Here is a 22,234-nt window from a genome sequence, read left to right as displayed (position 1 = left end):
TGCCGCCTCCTGCTGCCATGGACCGCCGCCGACCACCACTGCCCGAGGTGGCAGCGGGTGGTGTCCGATTTACACACGCATATGTATTTATTTAATTAACTAAATTAACTAACTTGTGAGTTGTAAACCCTAATTAGGGTTTAGAAAACCCTAATGTCATGAAACCCTAATTTGGAAGTTAACGGGACCCGCATTGAAGCTATCTACTAGACTTAAAATATTAATTAATGATCCTTGCAGTTAACTTAAGACAATTTTGGAATTAAGGGATTAAGTCCTTAATTGGTTAAGTAGGGACACTTAACCATAATCATCATTTTATGTGAAAACCCTAATTATGTTTGGGCTTCAAGTTGGGCCTTTTTTTGGACTTTGGTGATTGGCTTATTGATGAACCAAAAGAGAACATGTTTATGGACTAAGGAAATTATTGGGCTTAAGGATAAGGCCCATTGGGAAGGCTTGGGCCCAATTTGGAAAATCGGGCCATAAGTTGGCCATAATTGGGTCTTAATGATTATGAGATATTGGACCATCGAAATGCTAAGTGTATGGACTAGGATTTTAAATAGGCTTTAGGGTAAGGCCCATGTAAGGGGGTTTGGGTCCAATTTGGAAAATTGGGCCATAAATGGGCCTTGGTTGATTATTTGGCTTTTGGGCCTTCAAGTGTGAGTTTGAGCCTTGGTCTTGGACCAAGCTAGGTTAGGGGTAAAATGGTCCTTTTACCCTAAGTTTGTACTTATGGTTATATATTAGAATTCAATTGTCAATTGGATGTTGTTTTGATGATTGACAATTTGGGGATCTGTCAGCCAACAGCCAGGGATTTAGTCGCGGGACTTCAGCAATACGAGGTGAGTCTCCCCACTGTTTGTATGGGTCGAAGGCACCAATGTCGGCCCATTTGTTTGATGCATGGTAGGAAGACCCGGGGGTTAGCCTTAGGCAATATGTATAAAAGACCAGGAGGCGGCTCTTGGCACACTCTATGTTATTATATATGGTAGGAAGACCCGGGGGTTAGCCCTAGGCATTATGTATGAAAGACCAGGAGGCGGCTCCTGGCACACTCTATGTTATTATGTATGGTAGGAAGACCCGGGGGTTAGCCCTAGGCATTATGTATGAAAGACCAAGAGGTGGCTCTTGGCACACTGTATGCTAATTGGCTAAGTAGAGTAGTATGTATGCTAATTGTCTTTGTGATGCTTGCATGGAAGACCAGGAGGTGGCTCTTGACACTTGTCTGTGAGACTGAGGAGTGGCCCCCAACTCGGCAAGAAAGACCACGTGGCAGCCCGTGGCATAATGGCAAGACTATGTTTGACACATAACATCTTTATTAATTATGATATATGTATGGCTCATGGTTATGTCTGACAGTATGTGATTTATGTGCTTATATGCTAGACAATATTCAGTTGAAAGAGACCGAAGGGGTAGGCCAGCACCCAGATATGCTAGGCAGTATGTTGATATGTATGGTATGTGGTATTTGGGGAACTCACTAAGCTTCGTGTTTACGATTTTCACTTTTGGTTTCAGGTACTATGTTTTCATAGGAAATTAGCCGACTCGATCGTAGCGCATCACACTAAGTTTTCCGCACATGAGATATTTGGGATTACAATATGATATTATTTCATGATAACATGTTTGACTATTGACACTTTGGTTTTGACATGAGATGTTATTATGGATGTTTTTATACTTATGGTTTTATAATAACTTATTTAAAAATGAAATTTTTGGCCTTGAATTTTGGGGTGCTACATTAATAATTATCACAAAGAGAATCATTAAGCTATATCAATACCAATGGGCCGGCCTTGGTGCCTTCGACCAACATATTCTACGAAGAGAGACTCACCTCGAATGTAGAAGCTCACTGAAAGAAATCCTTAGCTACTACCCTGATGACTCCCAAGCTATCAATACCAAAATATCACCCAATTAGCAATTGAGTTCTAAACCATGATCCATAATCCAAACTTAGGGTACATTGACCATTTTACCCCAATACAACAAGACTCACAACCAAGGACCAAGCCCCAAAACCGCAAGATCCACAAAAGCCCTTTAATGGCCCAATTTTCCAAATTGGGCCTAACCCCATATAAGCCTTACCCAAAAGACCAACATTTCATGGTCTAATAATTATTCTCCGATGGCCCAAAGGTCCAAGCCCATAGGGCCCCTAAAGTCCAAAGCCATTGGGCCCACCAAGGCACAATACAAAATTTTGGCCCAACTAGACATGTCCAAAAGTCCTAAAACTCTTAAATTCTTCTGACCAAAAACCCAACACAAAAACCTAACCTAAAACTTAAGCCCAAACATGAAACAAGCCCACAGGCCCACAGAACGACGAACGCGGGGCGTACGCTCAGCCTACGCTGGGCGTACTCGAGGAACCTGGATCGCGGCCGAAGAAGAGGTACGTTGGGCGTATCTCTAGTTACGCGGGGCGTAACCACAGATCCTCCAAACTCAGTTTATGACTTAACCAATTAGGTACTTTGCGTCTAAACTTCAGGGAACCTCCAACTAAAGCTCTTAATGCATAATGTTGGCACCTTTATGCATTTGCATGACCCAAAGGGACCCAATAACCATTTTAATCCATTAAAACCCAATCAAGAACATGCATGGACCTTATCTAAGCATCAAGCAAGCATTTTATAAACTTACAACCTCAGATCTGCTAAGAGCGGCAACTCAAAACTTCTGGATTGGTCTCCAACCACTAGATCTTGCTCATCTGGTCAAAAAATGGAACCAAAACCCACATAATCTTATCTCTCAACTTCTAATGATCAAGCTAAGAACTTTTTACCTTTATTGAGCTGAAAATATAGCAAAGAGTCCAGATCCACAAGCCTTTCCTTGAACCACCACCTTGTACCAAGCCACCACTTCTTGAAATACACTAGAATCCACTACAAATGCACATACAAGGCTCACCATACTCTTGGATGAAGCTAAAGCTCGAGATTTAGGGTTTAAGACAATGAAGAATGAAAAGGAGGCTCACACCTGAAACTTAAGGTGCCTAAATAGTGAGCCAACCCTAAAAATTAGGGTTTTAGAACTCAACACACTCCGTTGGGTGTAGTTATTGTACACTAGGCGTACATATCTAAGTCCCGCGTTTCACATATCCATCATTACGCTGGGCGTACCCCCAATTTACGCTGGGCATACCCATCCAAACACACGCATGCATCCTTGCATGCAGGGGACTGCCTTGCTAATTATTTTCATTAGGGACCAAAACTGCTAATATCTTTAAAATACCATAACTCCTTCATCCTAGGTCTGTTTCCAACAGACCTTATATCCACGAAAAGGCGACGAGAACCCCTATGCTCCTAATAACACACCCAAGCCTTAAAACTCCCAAATAAAACCCTAAATCCACGAAAGACTGAGATATTAAATTATGATTATACCCTTGGCTTCCGAAGACACAATCGAATACTTGGATCACTTATACCATGACAACTACACCCGAAATGGGCCAAATCCTTCCTTCCCCGAAGCCCTAAGCCTCATGACAACTAATGATTGGGCCGCAACCCCAAACAACGAAGCAAACCTGAAATCGAGTGTTACAGTAGGTGACCTTCTTTTGAACTTGGATGGTTCAAACGTAAGTCGGACGGTTTACAACAGAAAGAAACAAATTGATTGAATACCTAATCCGAATTCGAAACGATTCACGAATGTGCGTATTTTTGCAAGGTATTCATGAGATGTCTAACATAAGTATTCGTAAAATATCATAGCCGAGAAATTAGCATTTCGAGATAAACTTCAGACATGATTTATGTTTATGATACTTACAATTTCATGAGCATTTGAGGTAACTATTTGCCAAATATTCGTAAGGTGTTTATTAAACTTTTGAGGGTTCTTAAGCGTTTCGAACTATGATTATCTTTAAATATTATGGATTCCAAACGTTTTAGTCTATCAACAACCGAATCAAAGCTTGATTGTTTATCGGTCTAACTATAATTAAACAGAGGTGATCAGTCTACATCTAGTTGTGGTTTGGCCCACGTACAGTCAACTTAACTAAAGTGTTTGACCTAAAACCTTGCATTGTATTAGTATTCGAGGGTTAGAGTTTATGTATGTATATATGTGTAAGCCTATATTTGTAGGTTAAGGAATATGCGTAGCCTAAAACCCCATTCCCGAGTTCAATTTAAGGAGATAAAAGAAAGGAAATGGGTGGAAGTGAGAGTAAAGTAAAAGAAATTGGTGTTCCCGAGTTTCATTAAAGGAAGGAAGTGGAAAGAAATGGAAGGATCACTTTCCCTCCTAACTTTCCTTCCGATTTGGAAGGATTTGGAGAGAACGAACAAAATATTTAACTTTCCTTCCACTTCTCTCCAACTCGGGAACACAAACGACAAATTTCTTTTCCTTTATATTCTCTTCCTTTCTCTCATTACTTTCTTTTCTTTTCTTTGCTACAACTCGGGAAAGGGGTGTAAGAGTAAGCCCTAGGCTATACTCGTGCTTAAGTGCTTTCCTAATAAGGTACTAGTTCGCTATAACCAATAGCTCTGATACTGATCTTCCACATTTGATCGGAGGACCACCCACCTCCGGTGGGTGTGTAATTGAAGAAGAAAGAGAGATGCAAAGTTTTTTTTTTTTTTTTTGAAAATGGATGGGGGATCGGTTGTAGCTTTTATTTGAAGCTTTTGCTGAATTATTGAGGTTTCAAAGTACCCAAAAGATGTATATTTTTTATATATATAATAGACATGTGTATAATATTTTCAAACTTTAGTGAATAAATCTTGATTCTTAATTCTTGTGCCATCGATCCCGAATCCGTAATAATTTTATGAAATTGCCTATTGATTGTTTTGGTCGTGGTGATTTAAAAAATGCAGACGCATCTAAATTATGATATACCAAACTCTGTGAATTAACGTTTAAAGTTTTGCGATTAATTGGGACAGATTCGACAGATTTTACAAATCTGATTTTGGTTGAGATTAAGAATATTATAAAAATATAAGAAAAAAATATACCATAATCCGCATTAAAAAACATGCTCAAAAACGGTTTACGAGATTCGTAGCCATTCCAAACGAAGCAGTGCACAATTCATTTCAGGATAAATCAAATAAATACTGATTTTTATAACTTTAAAGAGGCGTAACTTTCTCATACGATATCCGTTTTGGACGTTCTTTATATCCACAAAATCAGGAGAACGTAATTTATTCAATTTTCTTATCCATAACTCTCAAATAAACTTAATTCAAAATTTTATTTTAACGTCACAAATAAATTTAATTTTTGGTGATATTCGTTTCGATCTTCAACAATAGATGGTTTGAGCAATTTGAGATGTTTTAAAAGTAATTATAAATAATATATCTTTAATATACATTATAAACATAAAATTATACACAATTGGTCCTTAACACATAGCGGTTCACAGTGGTTTGACCGCCGAAGCCTGACCAATTTTTACTAGTTGTTACACCAAAGCACAAACATAATCAGAATCCCTACTATATATGCCACTATCTCATAAGATGTGGTCTTGTAACACTAACGATTGAGCTCGTAAGGCCATAAAAACATATAAGGAAGCCTGTAGCGTTGAGTACAACCCTAAACCTAATTGGTAATGAAGCAGTTCGCCATTGAATGTATCTAAAGAAGGGACTCCCACAAACCACAATGTCCTTAATTGACCAACATAACGCTTTATCAAAACACAAGGCTGCCTCCTCCATGTGAACGAGTTGGCAAGTCCTCAAGCTAAAAAATAAAAAAAAAGTTTGGCGATGCCCATGCAAGATCGAAGCAATAGGAGCTCACTTTGGAGGTTATGTGGCTGTGGAAGAGGGCGCATCAAATCAACAACCTTGATAACCCTCTTCTTGGCTAACCCGCTAATAAAACTCGCATCTCTACTAACGGCTCCCCCTAAGAAGCTTCACCCCCAATAATGGTCGTCTAATGTCGGCAGGAAATAAACCACACGAAGCTTCTTACCATCACATGAATACCAAAACAACTCAGTTTTCTTGATATTCAGTTCAAGACCCAATCATGGGTTGCCACCCTAATGATGTCCAATATTCTAGCCATCTCAGCTCCTTTAAATCTTCAATGACGGTCCCATCATCAAGATACTAAACATGAAGAAGAAGTCTGCAATTGTCTGTAATCCGATGTACAAGTGAAGAACAAAAAGTGGCGGTCCCAAATGATCATTTTTTTTAAAAGTTAAATAAAAACTTACACCTAATTAAATGTCACATTTGCAAATAAAATTAGAATTTTTTAAATAAATCTAACAACTGTTTAAGTTTGAAAAATTACAACATCAAACGCAATTCATATGTTCAAATAAATATAAATATACTTTTAAATATATTGATGGATTGAAATCATGTTAAAAATCTACCAATTCTCAACCGGTTTAAAGTAAACCGGTTGAAAACTTCAAATAAACCTACTAATTTGCAGGCTGTCTCAGAGGGTAGGCGATAGGGACGACCGTTCAAGGCCCATCTTTTAAAAGAGTCCAAATTTTTTTATGGAAATTGTTATATTTAGAAGATAATACAAGTAATTTTCTTTCGATTATGGAGTTATTATAAAAAACTTGATGATATTGATATATATTAAGGGTCTATTTTTTTTCTTTTGTCCTAGCCCAAAATATGTTTGGAACAACATGCTAATTTGTAATTATCAGCTGGTTAGTGTTAAATCGTTTTTTGTCATATGTGGACGGACAAAATGTTCATTTATTTGGATAAATAGGGTTATTTTGTATTTTGTAAATCTGTAATCGTTTTGGAGAAAGGCGGGAACAAAACTGGTTTGGTGGGACTGTGTGCCTAAAGATTGCATATTAGGTGTTCGAAACCAACAAGACTGTAACCAACAAAATCCGATTTTACAACTTCTTCCTTCCTTTCACACACATTACTACTACTCTGTGTGAGAGAGATAGATAATTCATAATTCAATGGAGAGCAACGCAGAGTCGCCGCTTCTTACCTCAAAAGATGGCCAACAGAACGCTCACTTCACCGGAGACGTTGAAGATATCCCTCCGATCAACGGAATAAACGATTTCTTTGTCCAATTTGGCGTCGAATCAAAGAAGCTCTGGTACCTTGCTGGCCCTGCAATTTTCACCACCGTCTGTCAATACTCACTCGGTGCAGTTACACAAACCTTCGCCGGTCATGTAGGAACACTCGATCTCGCAGCTGTCTCAATCGAGAACTCAGTTATTGCAGGTTTCTCTTTGGGAATCATGGTTAGTTTTGTCAAGTTTTTTCCTCACCGAATTGGTTTCAGATATCGTTTATGAAATCAAATTAACGATTTGAAATCGAAATTTACCCTAATTAACTGAAACTCGATCAATTGATCTGTTAAATCTACAGGTTGGAATGGGGAGCGCATTGGAGACTTTGTGTGGGCAAGCATTTGGAGCAGGGCAAGTGGATATGTTAGGAATATATATGCAGAGATCGTGGGTTATCCTCTTCGTAACTGGTCTCATTATGATGTTCCTCTACATCTTTGCAACTCCGTTGCTCCTATTGATCGGACAAACAGAAGATATATCTCACGCAGCAGGGAAGATGGCGCTATGGATGATTCCACAGCTATTTGCGTACGCTTTCAACTACCCAATCGCTAAGTTTCTTCAAGCTCAGAGTAAGATAATGGTGATGGCTTACATATCTGCGGTGGCGTTGGTGCTGCATACGTTTTTTAGCTGGTTGTTGATGTTGAAGTTGGGATGGGGGTTATGGGGAGGAGCTATAGTGCTCAACCTTTCATGGTGGTTCATGGTGATTGCTCAGATGATCTATATTTTCAGTGGGACTTGTGGTCGAGCATGGTCAGGGTTCAGTTGGGACGCTTTTAGTAATCTATGGGCCTTCGTTAAACTTTCCTTTGCATCGGCTATCATGCTTTGGTAAGTAAAACTACCCCAATTACTCCTTTCTAGTTTCCAACAAAAAAACAAACAATGAAAACGCAACAAACTTCTACCTAACTTTAGAATACCATGTTTATTTATTTTTAAATATTTGGTGTAGCTTGGAAACATGGTACTTTATGGCGTTGGTGCTTTTTGCTGGATACCTAAAGAATGCGGAAATTGCTGTGGATGCACTCTCCATATGGTTACTAATTTAGTATTATTTTTCGTTATAATATCATTCTTTTATTAATCGGTAATTACTTTAAACTATTCGTAAGTTAACTTTTTAATCCGTCATAAAACCACCACAATTTCTTAAACTTCCATTAAGTTTAGGCGCATTCCATAAATGAACTGATCATCTAAAAGACGTTATTGATTTGTTATTGATTTGATAGTAGATAATAGGTACTAGATACTAGATAGTAGTAGGTAGTAAGTTGGTAGCTTTGATTTGTAAATGGACTAAATGGACGTTTGTCAAAAATATGTGGAAGTTTTTAAAATAGGTAAAATTACATAAAAGAAATTATCTAAAACACGATATTGATTTTAAAAAAAAGTAATTAACTCAATTTGTAAAATTATATATATATTTTTTGTTAAACAATATTTGACCAAACACATAACAAAAACAAAAACAAACAGTAGGGACCAAACACGTAATAAAAACAAACAGTAGGGACCTTCTGAGTTAAAAAAATAAGTTAGCGACCAAACATGCAAATTACCCAAAACCTTAGTGACCATTCATGTAATTTACTCTTTGAAATAACTTTCGGATATTTTTTTATTTTAGCTAAAAACTAGATGCTTCTATGGCAGAACGAAATTTTATTTTATTATTTAAGTTTTTTTTTAAAGTTAAAAACTTCCAAAAACTACGTGCCGAACATTCATGTAATTTACTCTTTGAAATAACTTTTGGATTTTTTTTTTAATTTTAGGTAAAAGCTAGATTCTTCTATCGCCGAACGAAATTTTATTTTATTATTTAAGTTTTTTTTAAAGTTAAAAACTTCCAAAAACACGTCTTAAAAATTTCTACATAAAACTCTAAAAAAGTTTAAATGTATATATTTTTTTCAAATTCTATTTTATAGAACTCTAAAAACCTTTAAAAGCTTTAAAAAACTATGTGCCGAACACGTCCTAGAAATTTCTCCATACAGAACTCTAAAAAATTTAAATGTGTATTTATATCAAGTGCTATTTTACAAATTCAAAATTGTTCTTGAAATTTCAAAACTGTTCTTATAAAGTTAGAAGTTGTTAATATAATTTCCAAGTAAATTTCATTAAGTTTTTATTTATTTATTTATTTATTGTTGCGGTTGTGGGGGAACAATTTCACAATTTGACCGTGATTTTCATGATCGTTTTTGTGATTGGGAAAATGATCATTTAGTTAAATGTCCGATTACTAAGTTGGATAAATGTATATCATTTTTATAAATTTTCATAAATGTCTATCACGGATTCATGTATAATTTATGATAGAGCGTATTCTCCGATATCAGCCGTATAAATACTTGTACAATGATGTATGAAGGGCCATGTAAACAAATACACGATGGTCCTAATCTTAAAACCAAATTTTGCAGCACAAACATTGTGGGTTGGGCAGTTATGGTAGCACTTGGATTCAATGCAGCTATCAGGTTAGTTAATAACCATTTTCCCTTAAAAAAACATCACCAAATAACTAATTAAATTCACATAATACTAAATCTATTTTTTTAAATTTTTATATTTATTTTGCAGTGTAAGGGTGTCGAATGAGTTAGGTGCGGCCCATCCAAGAGCTGCAAAGTTGTCAGTTATGGTGGTTGTTTTTTCTGCTTTTTTCATCGGCGTTTTATTGGCCATAATTCTGGCCATTTTCCGGCATCAATATCCAGCCTTATTTTCTGATAATTTACAAGTTCAAGAAGCTGTTTATGTTCTTACTCCATTGCTAGGGGCTTGCCTTATTATTAACAATATTCAACCCGCACTTTCCGGTATGTGATTTTTGTTTCACATAATTTTAATTTTGCAAGTTTAATTACATCTCTTGAAACTTTCATAATCGTTAAATCAGACCATAACCTTGATGGAGATGATAGTGAGTTTTATGGGTAGATTATAGCTATTCACGGATGGAACTGGAGTTGGAGATTCCATTTCATTGCGTATTTGGTTGACAAATCTACAAAATCTAATTCCGTTGGTGAAGGAATCGGATGGAATTTGAATTAGGGATTTCATTCCATAGCATGTTTGGTAGCCGGATGCATAGAATTCAGTTCCACCAGAATCCTTCAAGACGTGTTTGTGTTTGTGTCGTGGAATAGAAATTTAAAATTCCATTCAATAGCTAGCTTCTTTAACTGCCAGAGGTGTTTAAAAGACTAAAATACCCCCATATTATTGACTGACTGATTGAAATATATGTATACTTAAAAACGTAGGGGTGGCGATTGGGGCAGGATGGCAAGCTGTGATTGCTTACATAAATATAGCATGCTACTACATATTCGGCGTACCTTTGGGGCTCTCTCTGGGATTTGTTGCCAATTGGGGTGTAAAGGTCGATACACAATTACTCATCTTTGTACTTTGTAGTAGTACATCATGCATTCATGCAAAAACATGAAATTTATGACTCAAAAATCAAAATTGATATAATTGCAGGGTATATGGGTAGGCATGTTGACCGGAACGGTGGTACAGACTTTGATTTTAATTTGGATTTGCTACGGAACCAACTGGGAAAAAGAGGTACTTAATTTTCAGTTTTCACCTTGTATATTTTTTCTTCATTCAATAAATTTTCAATCATCTAATTAGTAGTATATGTATATTGAAACCACAAACTAAATAACTAATCCTACTTCTATCTCTTACTGACCATGTAGGCCAAAAGCCTTTTGCTTATTGTATATTATGTATGTTGTGAGATTCAAACTTATCCAAGTCATACACGTTTGGATATTGTAGGCATTTTTGGCTGAAAGGAGAATAAAAAAATGGTCGGGTCAAAAAGAGGTGGAAGGAGAGCAATAAAGTTCTTTTGTTTGATGTTGGTTTGGATTTGAATATTGTGCAATTCCTCATTTTCTTAAAATCATTTCACCAAAATAGAATCAAACTTGATGACGGTTTTTATCGATCTTTTGTAAAATTGTGTTTGGTTGGTGACCGATGTTTAGGATGTTATTAGGAATTTAATAAATACTTAACAAACACGATTCATGTGATGTAGATTTATACAAAATATCTCCATTTTAGGTTTTTGTCAAAGCTTGATGAATTACTAAGATCTGTTTGATATAGTGGAAATCATATTTCATTGTCATGTTTGTTGGTTTGAATTAAAAGAATCATTTCATATATGTTGTTTGTTATTGTTTGTTATGTATAAATAAAACACTAAATAAAATTAATTTGATAACCAAAAATAAAAATATTATTTTATGAAATTAAAATTTAATTATTTTAAAGTGTATTGTTAAAGAAATTACATATAAAGATACTTCATTTTTTTACTAGAAAACAAACTTTAGCGACCGAAAGTACCATCTATAACCCCTCTCTAATTTTTGTTGTTGAATATAAGCACAGCACATTTAGCGTCAAAACGTTTCACAGTCATCAACAAATTACTATACAATTACAACAAATTTTTCATTGTTAACTTATTTTGAAATGACCAAATTTTTACCGATTAATAACTGTTTTAGGAACAAAATTTCCATACTTCGCCTGGTTATAGGTATTTTCAATTGGTGTTTTGATTTGTTAGAAGATTAGAAATATTATAATTTTATATGCATTAATATTTTTCTCTACAATGTATTTCACACAAAGTTATCTTTTATTACAACCATATATAAGAATAAAATTTAAACATTGTATTTTATTACAACCGTATACAAGAATAAAATTTAAACATTGTATATACAAAAGTAATCCAACATCCAACTACCTAGTTTTACCACTAGAATGGTTCTAACACAAAACTAGTACCAATCACCCTCTTAAACACTAAAAATGATAATGTACATAACAAGTAGGCAAAACATTACTTTGTAAATATTTTTCAAAAACACTGCCATTTAGTACGGTTGAGCGTGACAAAGTTTTTGGTTAAGACCGCACTGAAAACCATATAGATTATTTTTTAGTTTGTTAAAACCGCAACATTTGGTTCTATGTTTAGTGCAGTTTGCGGTTTTAGGTGCGTTTTGGTTTCTATGTGGTTCATTTCGGTTTATAAACCATAATAAAATAAATATGATGAAGTTTTTACATCCGGTAGGTTTTAAAATCCCCAAAACTTATGGATTATAGCCATGTTTCCTTGGATCTATAATAAGTCAAGTACACATATAAACAACGAGTTAGTGAATAAAAATCCTAGAAAATTTCGAAAGAAATATATATTGAAACTATGGCCGCTTGAGACGACTTAATATAATATTTTTATAGCTAAATATTCACTTTGCAAGTCTTCAAACTAAATCTTAAAAATGAAATTTTTATGTTTTTCTTTTTAGTCAATTTTAGTTAAAAAACATAAAAATAATAATATTTCTTACGGATATTAAATAGGTGATATATATTATTTATTTAAATGGTGCGGTTTGTCTAAACGTATTTACGAATGGTGCGTCACGATATTTTTGGCGTGGTATATATAAATGCAAAACCATACCGCACCGCAAATACCTGTTATTTACCGAACTAAAAGACAAAATTGCAAGAATGGTCCCTGTGGTATATCAAAACTAGCTACTTTGGTCCAAAATGAGTTTAGCTCACAAAGATGGTTCAATAGTTTCGTTTTGTTGCGAGTTTAGTCCAAAAATTTTAAAACTTTTTATAATGACGTATTTGCCCTTAATATTTTCTTTTTTTTAATTTTTTTATAACAAAAATCAAATAAAGAAAAAGAAAAAAAGATAATCTCTCTCTCTCTCTCTCTCTCTCTCTCTCACTCTATAGAACGCCACCACCCTCACTCCCTCCCCCAACCTTCACTCCCAATGGGAATCCTAAACATCATCGTCGAAAAAAGATAAACGACACCAAATCGAAGCTTTGGCAGTGAAACCCTAAGATTTGAAGAAACAAGAATGACGGTAACTTGTGAAAACCATAGGGTATCCTTATTTCCTTCTTCAAACTCGATTGAAGCTCACCTGAGGGTCATTTGACCGAGCCAGGAGGTTCGATAGACGATGGAGACGGTTATAAACGGTGGTGAAGAGGGGTGGCAGTCGGTGTTTCCAGTGGCCTTTCCTCTATTGCAGTGGCCTCGTTAGGGTCTGTAATGGCGTCGAGAGGCAGTAATAAACCAAGGCAACGACAGGGGTTTCCTGCGGTTTGGTCGTCATCGTTGTGTTTTGGTCTGTAAAGACGAAGCTCGTCGATTCTCAGGAGGCGGCGGATCCGAAACCCCCATTTACAAACCCTCGTTTCGTAGCTGGAATAACAATTAGGGTTCTCCCCTCTCACACTTAAAAGCTCGTATGAAAACCATTTGATCTTGTTGAGATACAGATTAATGGGGGTCGGCAATGAAGATTAGAGTTAGGGTTTCTTTTTTCTACATATCATTAAGAGGAGGAATACAATGAAGATGTGGGGGTGGCAATGAAGAGAGAGAGAGAGAGAGAGAGAGAGAGAGAGAGAGAGAGAGAGAGAGAGAGAGAGAGAGAGAGAGAGAGAGAGAGAGAGAGATTCTATTTTTGTTTTATTTTTAATTGTTGTAATAAAAGAAAAATGGAAAATAAAATAATAAGGGGCAAATTCGTCATTATAAAAAAGTTCATAGGAAATTGGACTAAACTCGCAACAAAACGAAACTATTGGACCATCTTTGCGAGCCAAACCCATTTTAAACCAAACTAGCTAGTTTTGACATACCACATGGACCATTCTTGCAATTTTGTCGAACTAAAAACCACAACATTAGTTTTTTTGTTCAGTTTTAGTTTGCAATTTTTTTTTTCTTTTTTCTTGAGGTTAGGTTTTTGTCCACCCTTACGCTTTACTAGAAAACTGAGGATTACACACCGATGTCAAAACATTAATAACTCTACTGAACTTTTAGTCATCCCTAGCTAAGTTAAAAATTAAATTTTGGAGAAGTTAACCTTAGCGACAAATTATCCTCGGACCAATTAATTTCAAGAATTATTCTCCTTTTAGTACAGAATAGTGACAAGACATGAAGATAATATTTACTTTCAATTAGACCATAATAAGTCACTGATATATTTAGAAATTAGACCATAATAACTAATAAGTCACTAATATATTTAGAAATCCAAAATAATTTTTTGTGCAAGACCAGTCGCTAGATGGATTTTTTGGTAGCTAGATCACATGTGTGAAAGTCTGTTTTTTGTAGCGACGAAATATTTAATTTGTGTATAGAAATACAATAAACGTCACAAAGGTGGTGTTCGTTAATTAGGTACTTAGATAAGGAATATCATCATGGTGTCAAATTTTATTTCTGCTGAAAATTTTCTCCTTTCTGGATAGTTATATTAGAGAATTCTACCGAAGTTACATGCTTTGGAAATTAAAACAAGGATAAAATTAAATAACTGAAATTTAAAGCAAACAAAAGACAACACACGCACCTACAACAAGAATCAACTTAAAACAATCATTTGCATAAAACAAAAAACGCTCGCCTTAATTAGCTTTATTGAACCAATTATTGCTCGACATCCACCTCTTTTTGACCCGACCATTTTCTAATTCTCTTTTCAGCCATGGCTGCCTAAAATTTCAGAAAAAGAAAAAGAAACAAGTCAAATTTGAAAAGCTGATTAAGGATTGAAATTCTTTTAGGACATGAGAAGAGAACACAATTGGTAATGTGGTGAAAAGTACCTCTTTTTCCCAGTTGGTTTTGTAGCAAATGCAAACCAAGATCACAGTTTGTACCACTGTTCCAGTCAACATCCCTATCCATATACCCTGCAATACTTGATAACATTAGCCTACATATTAATTTTGACTAGTGTAATCGAAACTAGAGTAAGGTTTTCCCTATACAATTCTTTTGAATGTCATTTCATGGTTGAAAAATCCATATCTTTTGTATCAATAGTTGGGACAAAATGGGAAAAAAACAACTACATGCATGCGATGTTTTATAAAATTTGTATTGGTTGACAATGGTTATATGATGGAATGCAGGAATAATAAAATTAGCTTGCAGACCTTTACACCCCAATCGGCAACAAATCCCAGAGTGAGTCCCAAAGGAATGCCAAAGATGTAGTAGCATGCTATATTTATATAAGCAATCACAGCTTGCCATCCTGCCCCAATTGCAACCCCTACATTTTTCAAATGAAATTAAGATGCAATTAACAAGACCAGAAAAGTTACAAATACCAAGTCACATGCAATAAATTCGGGCAACATGAACTAGCCTAGTCGTAAAACATATACGAGTAGTTTAGAAGTAATATTTAGTGGGTGGGTGTTAGCAGTTAAAAAAAATCTAGCTATATATCTAATAATTCAACACAATAATTAATTTGTGTTACGTTAAGTTATCTATATATTAATAAATTAAAAGGAATTATTTAAATAATTTTATTATGTCTATATCTATAAAGATAAAATATCTCTAGACAACCTTATATCCCCAGATAAAGTCAAGCGTGCTCTTCCTGGCTACTACAAATTCTTCCCATATCCAAACAATTTTACATTTGAGTTTATTAAGAAAATTTGGCACATTCTATGGTAATGTGATTGATGTCGTTGTGGAGTTTGAGAGCTTGGATTTGATTCCGAAGGGTTGTAATTAATGCCTCTTTCATCACCCTTATAATCAAAGTACCATAAAAAATAAACTAGTATCGGGTGCCGTCTTAGTTGGTTCGAGATTATCTAACAAGATATATTGAGATTCCTTGTGACCTGCTGAAAAACAGGCCATCAACTTTGTCGTTAGTGATATTGCTCAGACGGACGTCGTCAAATCTTGGATGAGTCTCTAATGATAAATGATAAATGAGCAAATAATGTGGTGTAAGAGCCACAAAAATAAGATGGTTATCTTTAACGTGATATTGAGAAGGCATACAATTCCTTAAGTTAGGGGTATCTTGAATCAGCAATGCAAGCAAGTCTATGGGTTTTAGGTCCAAGTGGATGCAATGGATTTTAGGTTTGTTATTATCGACATTTGTGTTGATGTTGGTTAATGGGTATCTTAACGATGACTATGAAAAGACGTATTACAGTAGGTGATGCATTGTCACTATTTTACCTGTAGTACCGTTCTACCCTGTTGGTGTTGCTTCATTCAAAGGTCGACGATGCCTCAAACATACTTGGTTTCACTTGGGGAATTCTAGTTCATTCTTAATTTCGGTTTCCAATTCTAATTCCTAGATCAACACTAGCTTTGTCTAGGATATTTTATCTACATCTCTCTCCTTAATACACTATCTGTATGTATTGTGTTTGTCCAGCTGTCTGCTGACTTTCTTTAATAAATGTTTTATTTTTGCCGTTCAAAAAAAAAAAAAAAAACGTGTTGTGAGAATCGAAGACCCGAAATAGTCTAGATACCAATTTTCAATGGGATAAGTATTTGAAACAGGCGGAAGGCTATGCGTGTAGATGAGTCCAACCCAATTCTAATTATTAAAAGTTTTGTACTTTCCATATATAACAACTAATAGCTAAGGTTTCAATTATACTCTAATATCGTGTTCAAGCTAATGAATAAAAATACTCACTTCAAACCCATAGACGTAGGTTATAACCACTGAACCACATTTTTTTTTTGTGTCTTTGTGTGTGTGTGATTTTCTCATTTATTCTTGATAATCACCCTTCCTTTATTTTAGCTATTGAAGGTCTTCACATCTATTTTGTAGATGACACACGTAGGGGACTAACGTTCAGGGACTAACGTTTGAAACTTGATTCGTGTTTTTTTTTTTTTTATTTATTTATTTTTTGTGTTATTTCTTTTAATCTAGATTCAGAGTTTTAAGATAAATATATCCCATGTATAGCAATCCATTAGGGTTAATCCTTGGTTCAATCAATACACTCAATAAGTATGGTAAAACTCGCCGATTTGCCCGAGTACTCGCTACTCGGCCCCTTATCAAGGCGAGTTACAAAATCCGAGTACATCCCGATCCGCCCTTTATTGAAGTGAGCACTGTTGTAAAACTCGACCAACTCGGTGATTAATAAGTATAGTATACTTAATGATTTATTATTTAACAAACACATATGTGATTTTTACTACATATATATCTTAAATTTTGAATAATTATTCACGAAGTGGGACCATTGTGTGTTTTTTTAGTTTTTGTGTATTCACATATATCTAATCTAATCCTCCTTAATAAATGAATGTTTTTTTGCCACATGTCAATCTTTCATGAGTTTTGACACTTGTCATTTTGTGGTATTTTTGAAATAAATATTATCCGCTTGTCAATTTTTGGTTTGTTTCAATTTTTAAAATTAAAGTCATATACTTATATATGTAAAGTATTAAATATCATATATATGATATTAAATTGCAATAAATACATTTCTCCCTTTCTTATTTTAAAGTTGTATATTAAAAAATATTTTTTGTTTACACTTTAATGTTTAATCATTTTTTAAATTAACTCGTGTAATACACGGGTCTTACACCTAGTTTTGTTATATATTTCATTTAACTTATGGTTTTAACTTATAATTTTGACATATATAATTTCCCTAGAAATATTTCTATATGAATTACCGAATCCAAGTACTCCCCGAGTACTCCCAAGTACTCCCGAGTACTTGCTACCCGGTAGTCGGCCGAGTAAGTACCGAGTAGCAAGTTCTACAACCATGCACTCAATTTAGAGCTCGAATTCAATCTTGCAATCTCTGTTTTTTATTATGATTTTATTCTAGCGTGTTCATAGCATGTACAATCATACACATGGAAAAAGAAAAATAGGGTTAATTTTATACAATGTTTAATAACCAATAGAAAGTGCAAAATGTCTTAATTAACGAGGAGAGAAATAGAAATTATTGTGGAACAAAATATGTTAAATTCTTGTGAAACGTAATGAATTTTATGAGTAGCGGGTAATAGTTATGAAGGAACAAATATATAAATATTAATGGATTTGTACCATATTAAAAAATCATATTAGAAAATTTTGGATCCCATTATATTCACAATGGAGAGTTTAAGGAGAGAATTGAATGAGATAATAAACATAGTTGTCATTTAATTAATTAAACTTTATCATTATGAGATGTTTTCTTGACATTTAATGCATTTAATGAATTTGAAGTTTAATGAGTATCTAACCCTTTAACAAAAAAAATTAAACTTTTCCTAACGGTTACATAAATATATAAATATGTTTCAACGTATAGAGTAATAATGTGCCAATCACTTAAACTTTAAGATATTTAAATGCATTGTGGATACCCTTAATTAACAATCTAAATTCAAAAGTGTTCAATATTTATGAGTTGTTACCAGGGTTAGACCTTACCTCATAGATAAATCCAAGTCAAGACCGAAGGTTACATATACTAGTCACGTTGAACCTTAGTCTAAGGCTTGTTCATGAATAAAACTAACTCCGATGCACACTCTAAGAAATAATCATCTCCCTCAAGATTTAATCTAAATTTTTAATTATATAAATTTACAAAAAAAAAAAAAAAAAAAAAAAATCATGATCACATACCGGATAGTGCAGGTTGAACTTCATTAATGATAAGGCAAGCTGCTAGCAAGGGAGTAAGATCATAAACGATTTGTTGAACTTCAAGACTATCAGAAAACAGGGCTGGATACTGATTTCGGAAAATGCTAATGAGGGCAGCCAACAAAACACCCACCAAAAAGGATGTAATCACCACCACAACAACTGAGAATTTCGCAGTTTGGGGATGGGCTGCTCCTAACTCATTTGACACCCTCACACTGCACATGCATGCATCCAAAATTAAGTTAATTTTGGATTTATTTATTTATTATGTTAATAATTTTACTATATATATCTAAAACAAAATCTTGGATCTAGAGGAATTTGTACGCATATAAACTAACCTGATGGCTGCATTGAATCCCAGAGCTATCGTTATTGCCACCCCTAAAATGTTTGTGCTACAAAATTTGTTACAAGTAAAACATTTAGCTGCATAAAATTGTAAAAAGAATACATAATATTGCTGTATAAAATTGGAAAAGAAGTCTATTTGTAAAAAAATATAATATATATTAATTAATTGCTGTTTGAAATTGGAATAAGAAGTTTATTTTATCTATCCTAATAAATGAAAATAACTTTGCCACATGTCCTTCTCTCTAAAAATTAGGCACATGTCATTTTGTCATAATTTGAAATGTATTTATTTTCCACTTGTCATTACTCTAATTTTCATTTTCAATTTAATTTAATTTTCATAAATTAAACCTACTATATAATGATTATTAATTTTAAATTTTAAATTTTAAATTTTAAATTTCAAATTCAATTCCAAATAAATTTACAGTTTAAACCTTTATGTTTAACATTTTGTTATAATTAACATGTTTAGTACACACTAAACACATATTTTTAATTTATTTATTTTTTGCATGTTTTTTTTCTCATAATTTTCACTTATTTCAATTTCAAATTCAAATAAAATTTCTATTTAATCGTTCGTACTTAACATTTTGTTTTAATCAACCCGTATAATATACGGGTCTCACAACTAATGTGATATGAATCGATTAAAATTTTTATTAACAGATTACAAATAAAATATTGTTAATTAGTATCTTATGATTATTAATAACAAATAATAAATAGTAATAATAATAAAATGAAAATAATAGAAAGTAACCATATGGAGAGTGCATCCACTGAATTTTCAGCATCCTTTAAATATCCAGCAAAAAGTATCAATGCCATAAAATACCATGTCTCCAAACTGCATCAAACATTCGAAACACGTTATATTCATTCAAGTTAATAAGCTTCCACACCAATATAAAATAAAAACATGCTTTTCTGAAAAGCATACGTATTGTCGTCTTTGATTAATACTTTAAAGTAATTATATTTTGGATAAAAAGGTGGTTTGTAAGGAAAGAAAAGGGTAATATGGTAATTACTGAACATACCAAAGCATGACGGCTGATGCAAGGGAAAGTTTAACGAAGGCCCATAGATTACTGAAGGCGCCCCAACTAAACCCTGACCATGCTTCACCACAAGTCCCACTGAGAATATAAATCATCTGAGCAATCACCATGAACCACCATGAAAGGTTGAGCACTATAGCTCCACCCCATAACCCCCATCCCAACTTCAACATCAAAAACCAGCTAAAAAAGGCATGAAGCACCAGCACCACTCCTGATATGTAAGCCATCACCATGATCTTACTCTGCGACTGAAGAAACTTGATTATTGGAAAGTTGAAGGCGTAAGCAAACAGCTGTGGAATCATCCATACAGCCAGCTTCCCAGCCGCTTGAGATATATCATCAGTTTGTCCAATGAAGAGGAGTATTGGAGTCGCGAAGATGTAAAGGAACATCATAAAGAGAGAAGTCACAAAGAGAATAACCCACGATCTCTGCATATATTCTCCCAACATATTCACCTGACCTGCTCCAAATGCTTGTCCACACAAAGTCTCCAATGCGCTGCCCATTCCAAGCTGTGCATTTCATGCACATGTACATCATAGACAACATCAATCATTTATATATATATATTTCATATTCATATACATGTAGAGAGAGAGAGACCTTAATTATGATCAATCGACCACCAGTAAATAAAGATATATACTAACCAAGATTCCCAAAGAGAAACCAGCGATGACTGAGTTTTCAATGGAGAAAGCTGCGAGTTCGAGAGTTCCAACATGACCTAAAAGGGTTTGTGTGATGGCACCAAGTAAGTATTGACTTACACTAGTGAAAATGGCAGGGGCAGCAAGGTACCAAAGTTTTTTTGATTCAACTTTAAATTGGACAAAGAAATCTTTTATTCCGTTGATTGGAGAGATATCTTCCACGTCGCCATTGAAGTGAGCGTTCTTTGTAACGGTAAGAAGGGGCGTTTCTGAGCTACTACTCTCCATTGAATACTCACACCCCCACACACACGTACACAAAGAGTAGAGTGTGAGGGAAGAAAAGGGTTGAACAATCAAATTTTTGGTGGTTTACATCCACTTATTTATATTGCATTTTTAAGAACACAAACCTACCAACCTACAATGTTGTATTATATTTGGTGGGGGCAAAAATACAAAAGAAATCGGCTGCATTAGTACTCTTCGATAACAATATAAGTTCAAGAAAAGATCGATGGAAAAAGTCGGGGCCCAAAAAACAAAAGCTGGTAAAATAGTGTTGGTGATTTTAGTGTCACCATGTCATTTTAAGTAACTGGAACCAACATGTGAGCTAAGGAGCTTCATGATTTGTACTCTAATATATGTACGGGGTTGTGCGAAGTGCACACATGTATAAGACCAAGTCAGAAGCCGGTTCGACGACTAGTCGGGGGGTCCGGGGGCAGCGCCCCCGTGTCCGGAGTTTCCAAAGGGGCAGCGCCCCTTTGGCGGGGTCCAAGGGGCAGAGCCCCTGGCTGGGGTCCCGCTAATGAAAATTCAATTTCTTGAGGGTGATTATCGTAAAACTAACGAAACTCGTTAGTTTTTGGTAACCCTAAATCCTCATTAGATCCAGATTGATATTACTTGCTTCCAAAGCAACTAATGACGACCCAACCCTAATGAAACTCTAATCATGTTTAATATATAAACAACTCTTCCTTTCCAGAAGGGGGTTACGATCTTAAGCTCTCATTTTTCATCATACATTCACAGAATCCTCTAGCATATTGACTTATGTTTTCTGTGCCTAGAAACGTAAGTGTCCACTTGGATTATCCTAGACTGAATTTCTTGTAACCCAGGCATAGGGTAGAAATATCATTTCAGAAAGTGATATCACGATCCAAGTTGGTATCCAGATCTCCACCACATACTCTAAATTTTCCTACAATAACTACATCTTATTCATAAGCAAAATTAATTGGAAGATTGTTGTAGTTTTTACATACGACTAATATCACTAAATCCCATGATTTTGGCACTAAATTGAAAAAAACCCTGAATTTAATTTTTCGTTCACCAGTTTCAGCAGGTTACAAAGCAAAGACGAACGTTGGAGGT

At 34.7% G+C, this 22,234-nt stretch overlaps 2 protein-coding genes across 3 annotated transcripts; one reads left to right on the top strand and one right to left on the bottom strand.

The window, feature by feature from the left end:
* The first annotated feature begins 6,520 nt into the window (after positions 1-6,520).
* Positions 6,521-11,284, top strand: LOC111876270 (protein DETOXIFICATION 29). The gene is made up of 8 exons (XM_023872823.3): positions 6,521-7,318; positions 7,449-7,990; positions 8,115-8,201; positions 9,604-9,660; positions 9,764-10,002; positions 10,453-10,571; positions 10,676-10,762; positions 10,982-11,284. The coding sequence occupies exons 1-8, from the start codon at positions 7,022-7,024 to the stop codon at positions 11,045-11,047; spliced, it is 1,494 nt and encodes a 497-aa protein (XP_023728591.1). The 5' UTR covers positions 6,521-7,021; the 3' UTR covers positions 11,048-11,284.
* Positions 11,285-14,474: 3,190 nt separating this feature from the next.
* Positions 14,475-21,218, bottom strand: LOC111876271 (protein DETOXIFICATION 31). Of its 2 annotated transcripts, none has more exons than XM_023872824.3 (8): positions 20,843-21,218; positions 20,163-20,704; positions 19,883-19,969; positions 19,101-19,157; positions 18,736-18,974; positions 15,227-15,345; positions 14,894-14,980; positions 14,475-14,780 (listed from the first exon to the last, which is right to left on the bottom strand). In XM_023872824.3, the coding sequence occupies exons 1-8, from the start codon at positions 21,131-21,133 to the stop codon at positions 14,715-14,717; spliced, it is 1,488 nt and encodes a 495-aa protein (XP_023728592.1). In that variant the 5' UTR covers positions 21,134-21,218; the 3' UTR covers positions 14,475-14,714. The 2 variants fall into 2 exon arrangements, with proteins under 2 accessions (XP_023728592.1, XP_042755402.1); XM_042899468.1 differs by having other exon boundaries at positions 20,796-20,919.
* Between the last annotated feature and the right edge of the window lie 1,016 nt (positions 21,219-22,234).

This window comes from Lactuca sativa, chromosome 1 (genome assembly GCF_002870075.4).
Source record: "Lactuca sativa cultivar Salinas chromosome 1, Lsat_Salinas_v11, whole genome shotgun sequence".
Taxonomy (NCBI): domain Eukaryota; kingdom Viridiplantae; phylum Streptophyta; class Magnoliopsida; order Asterales; family Asteraceae; genus Lactuca; species Lactuca sativa.
This window is presented reverse-complemented; position numbering and strand designations above follow the sequence as displayed.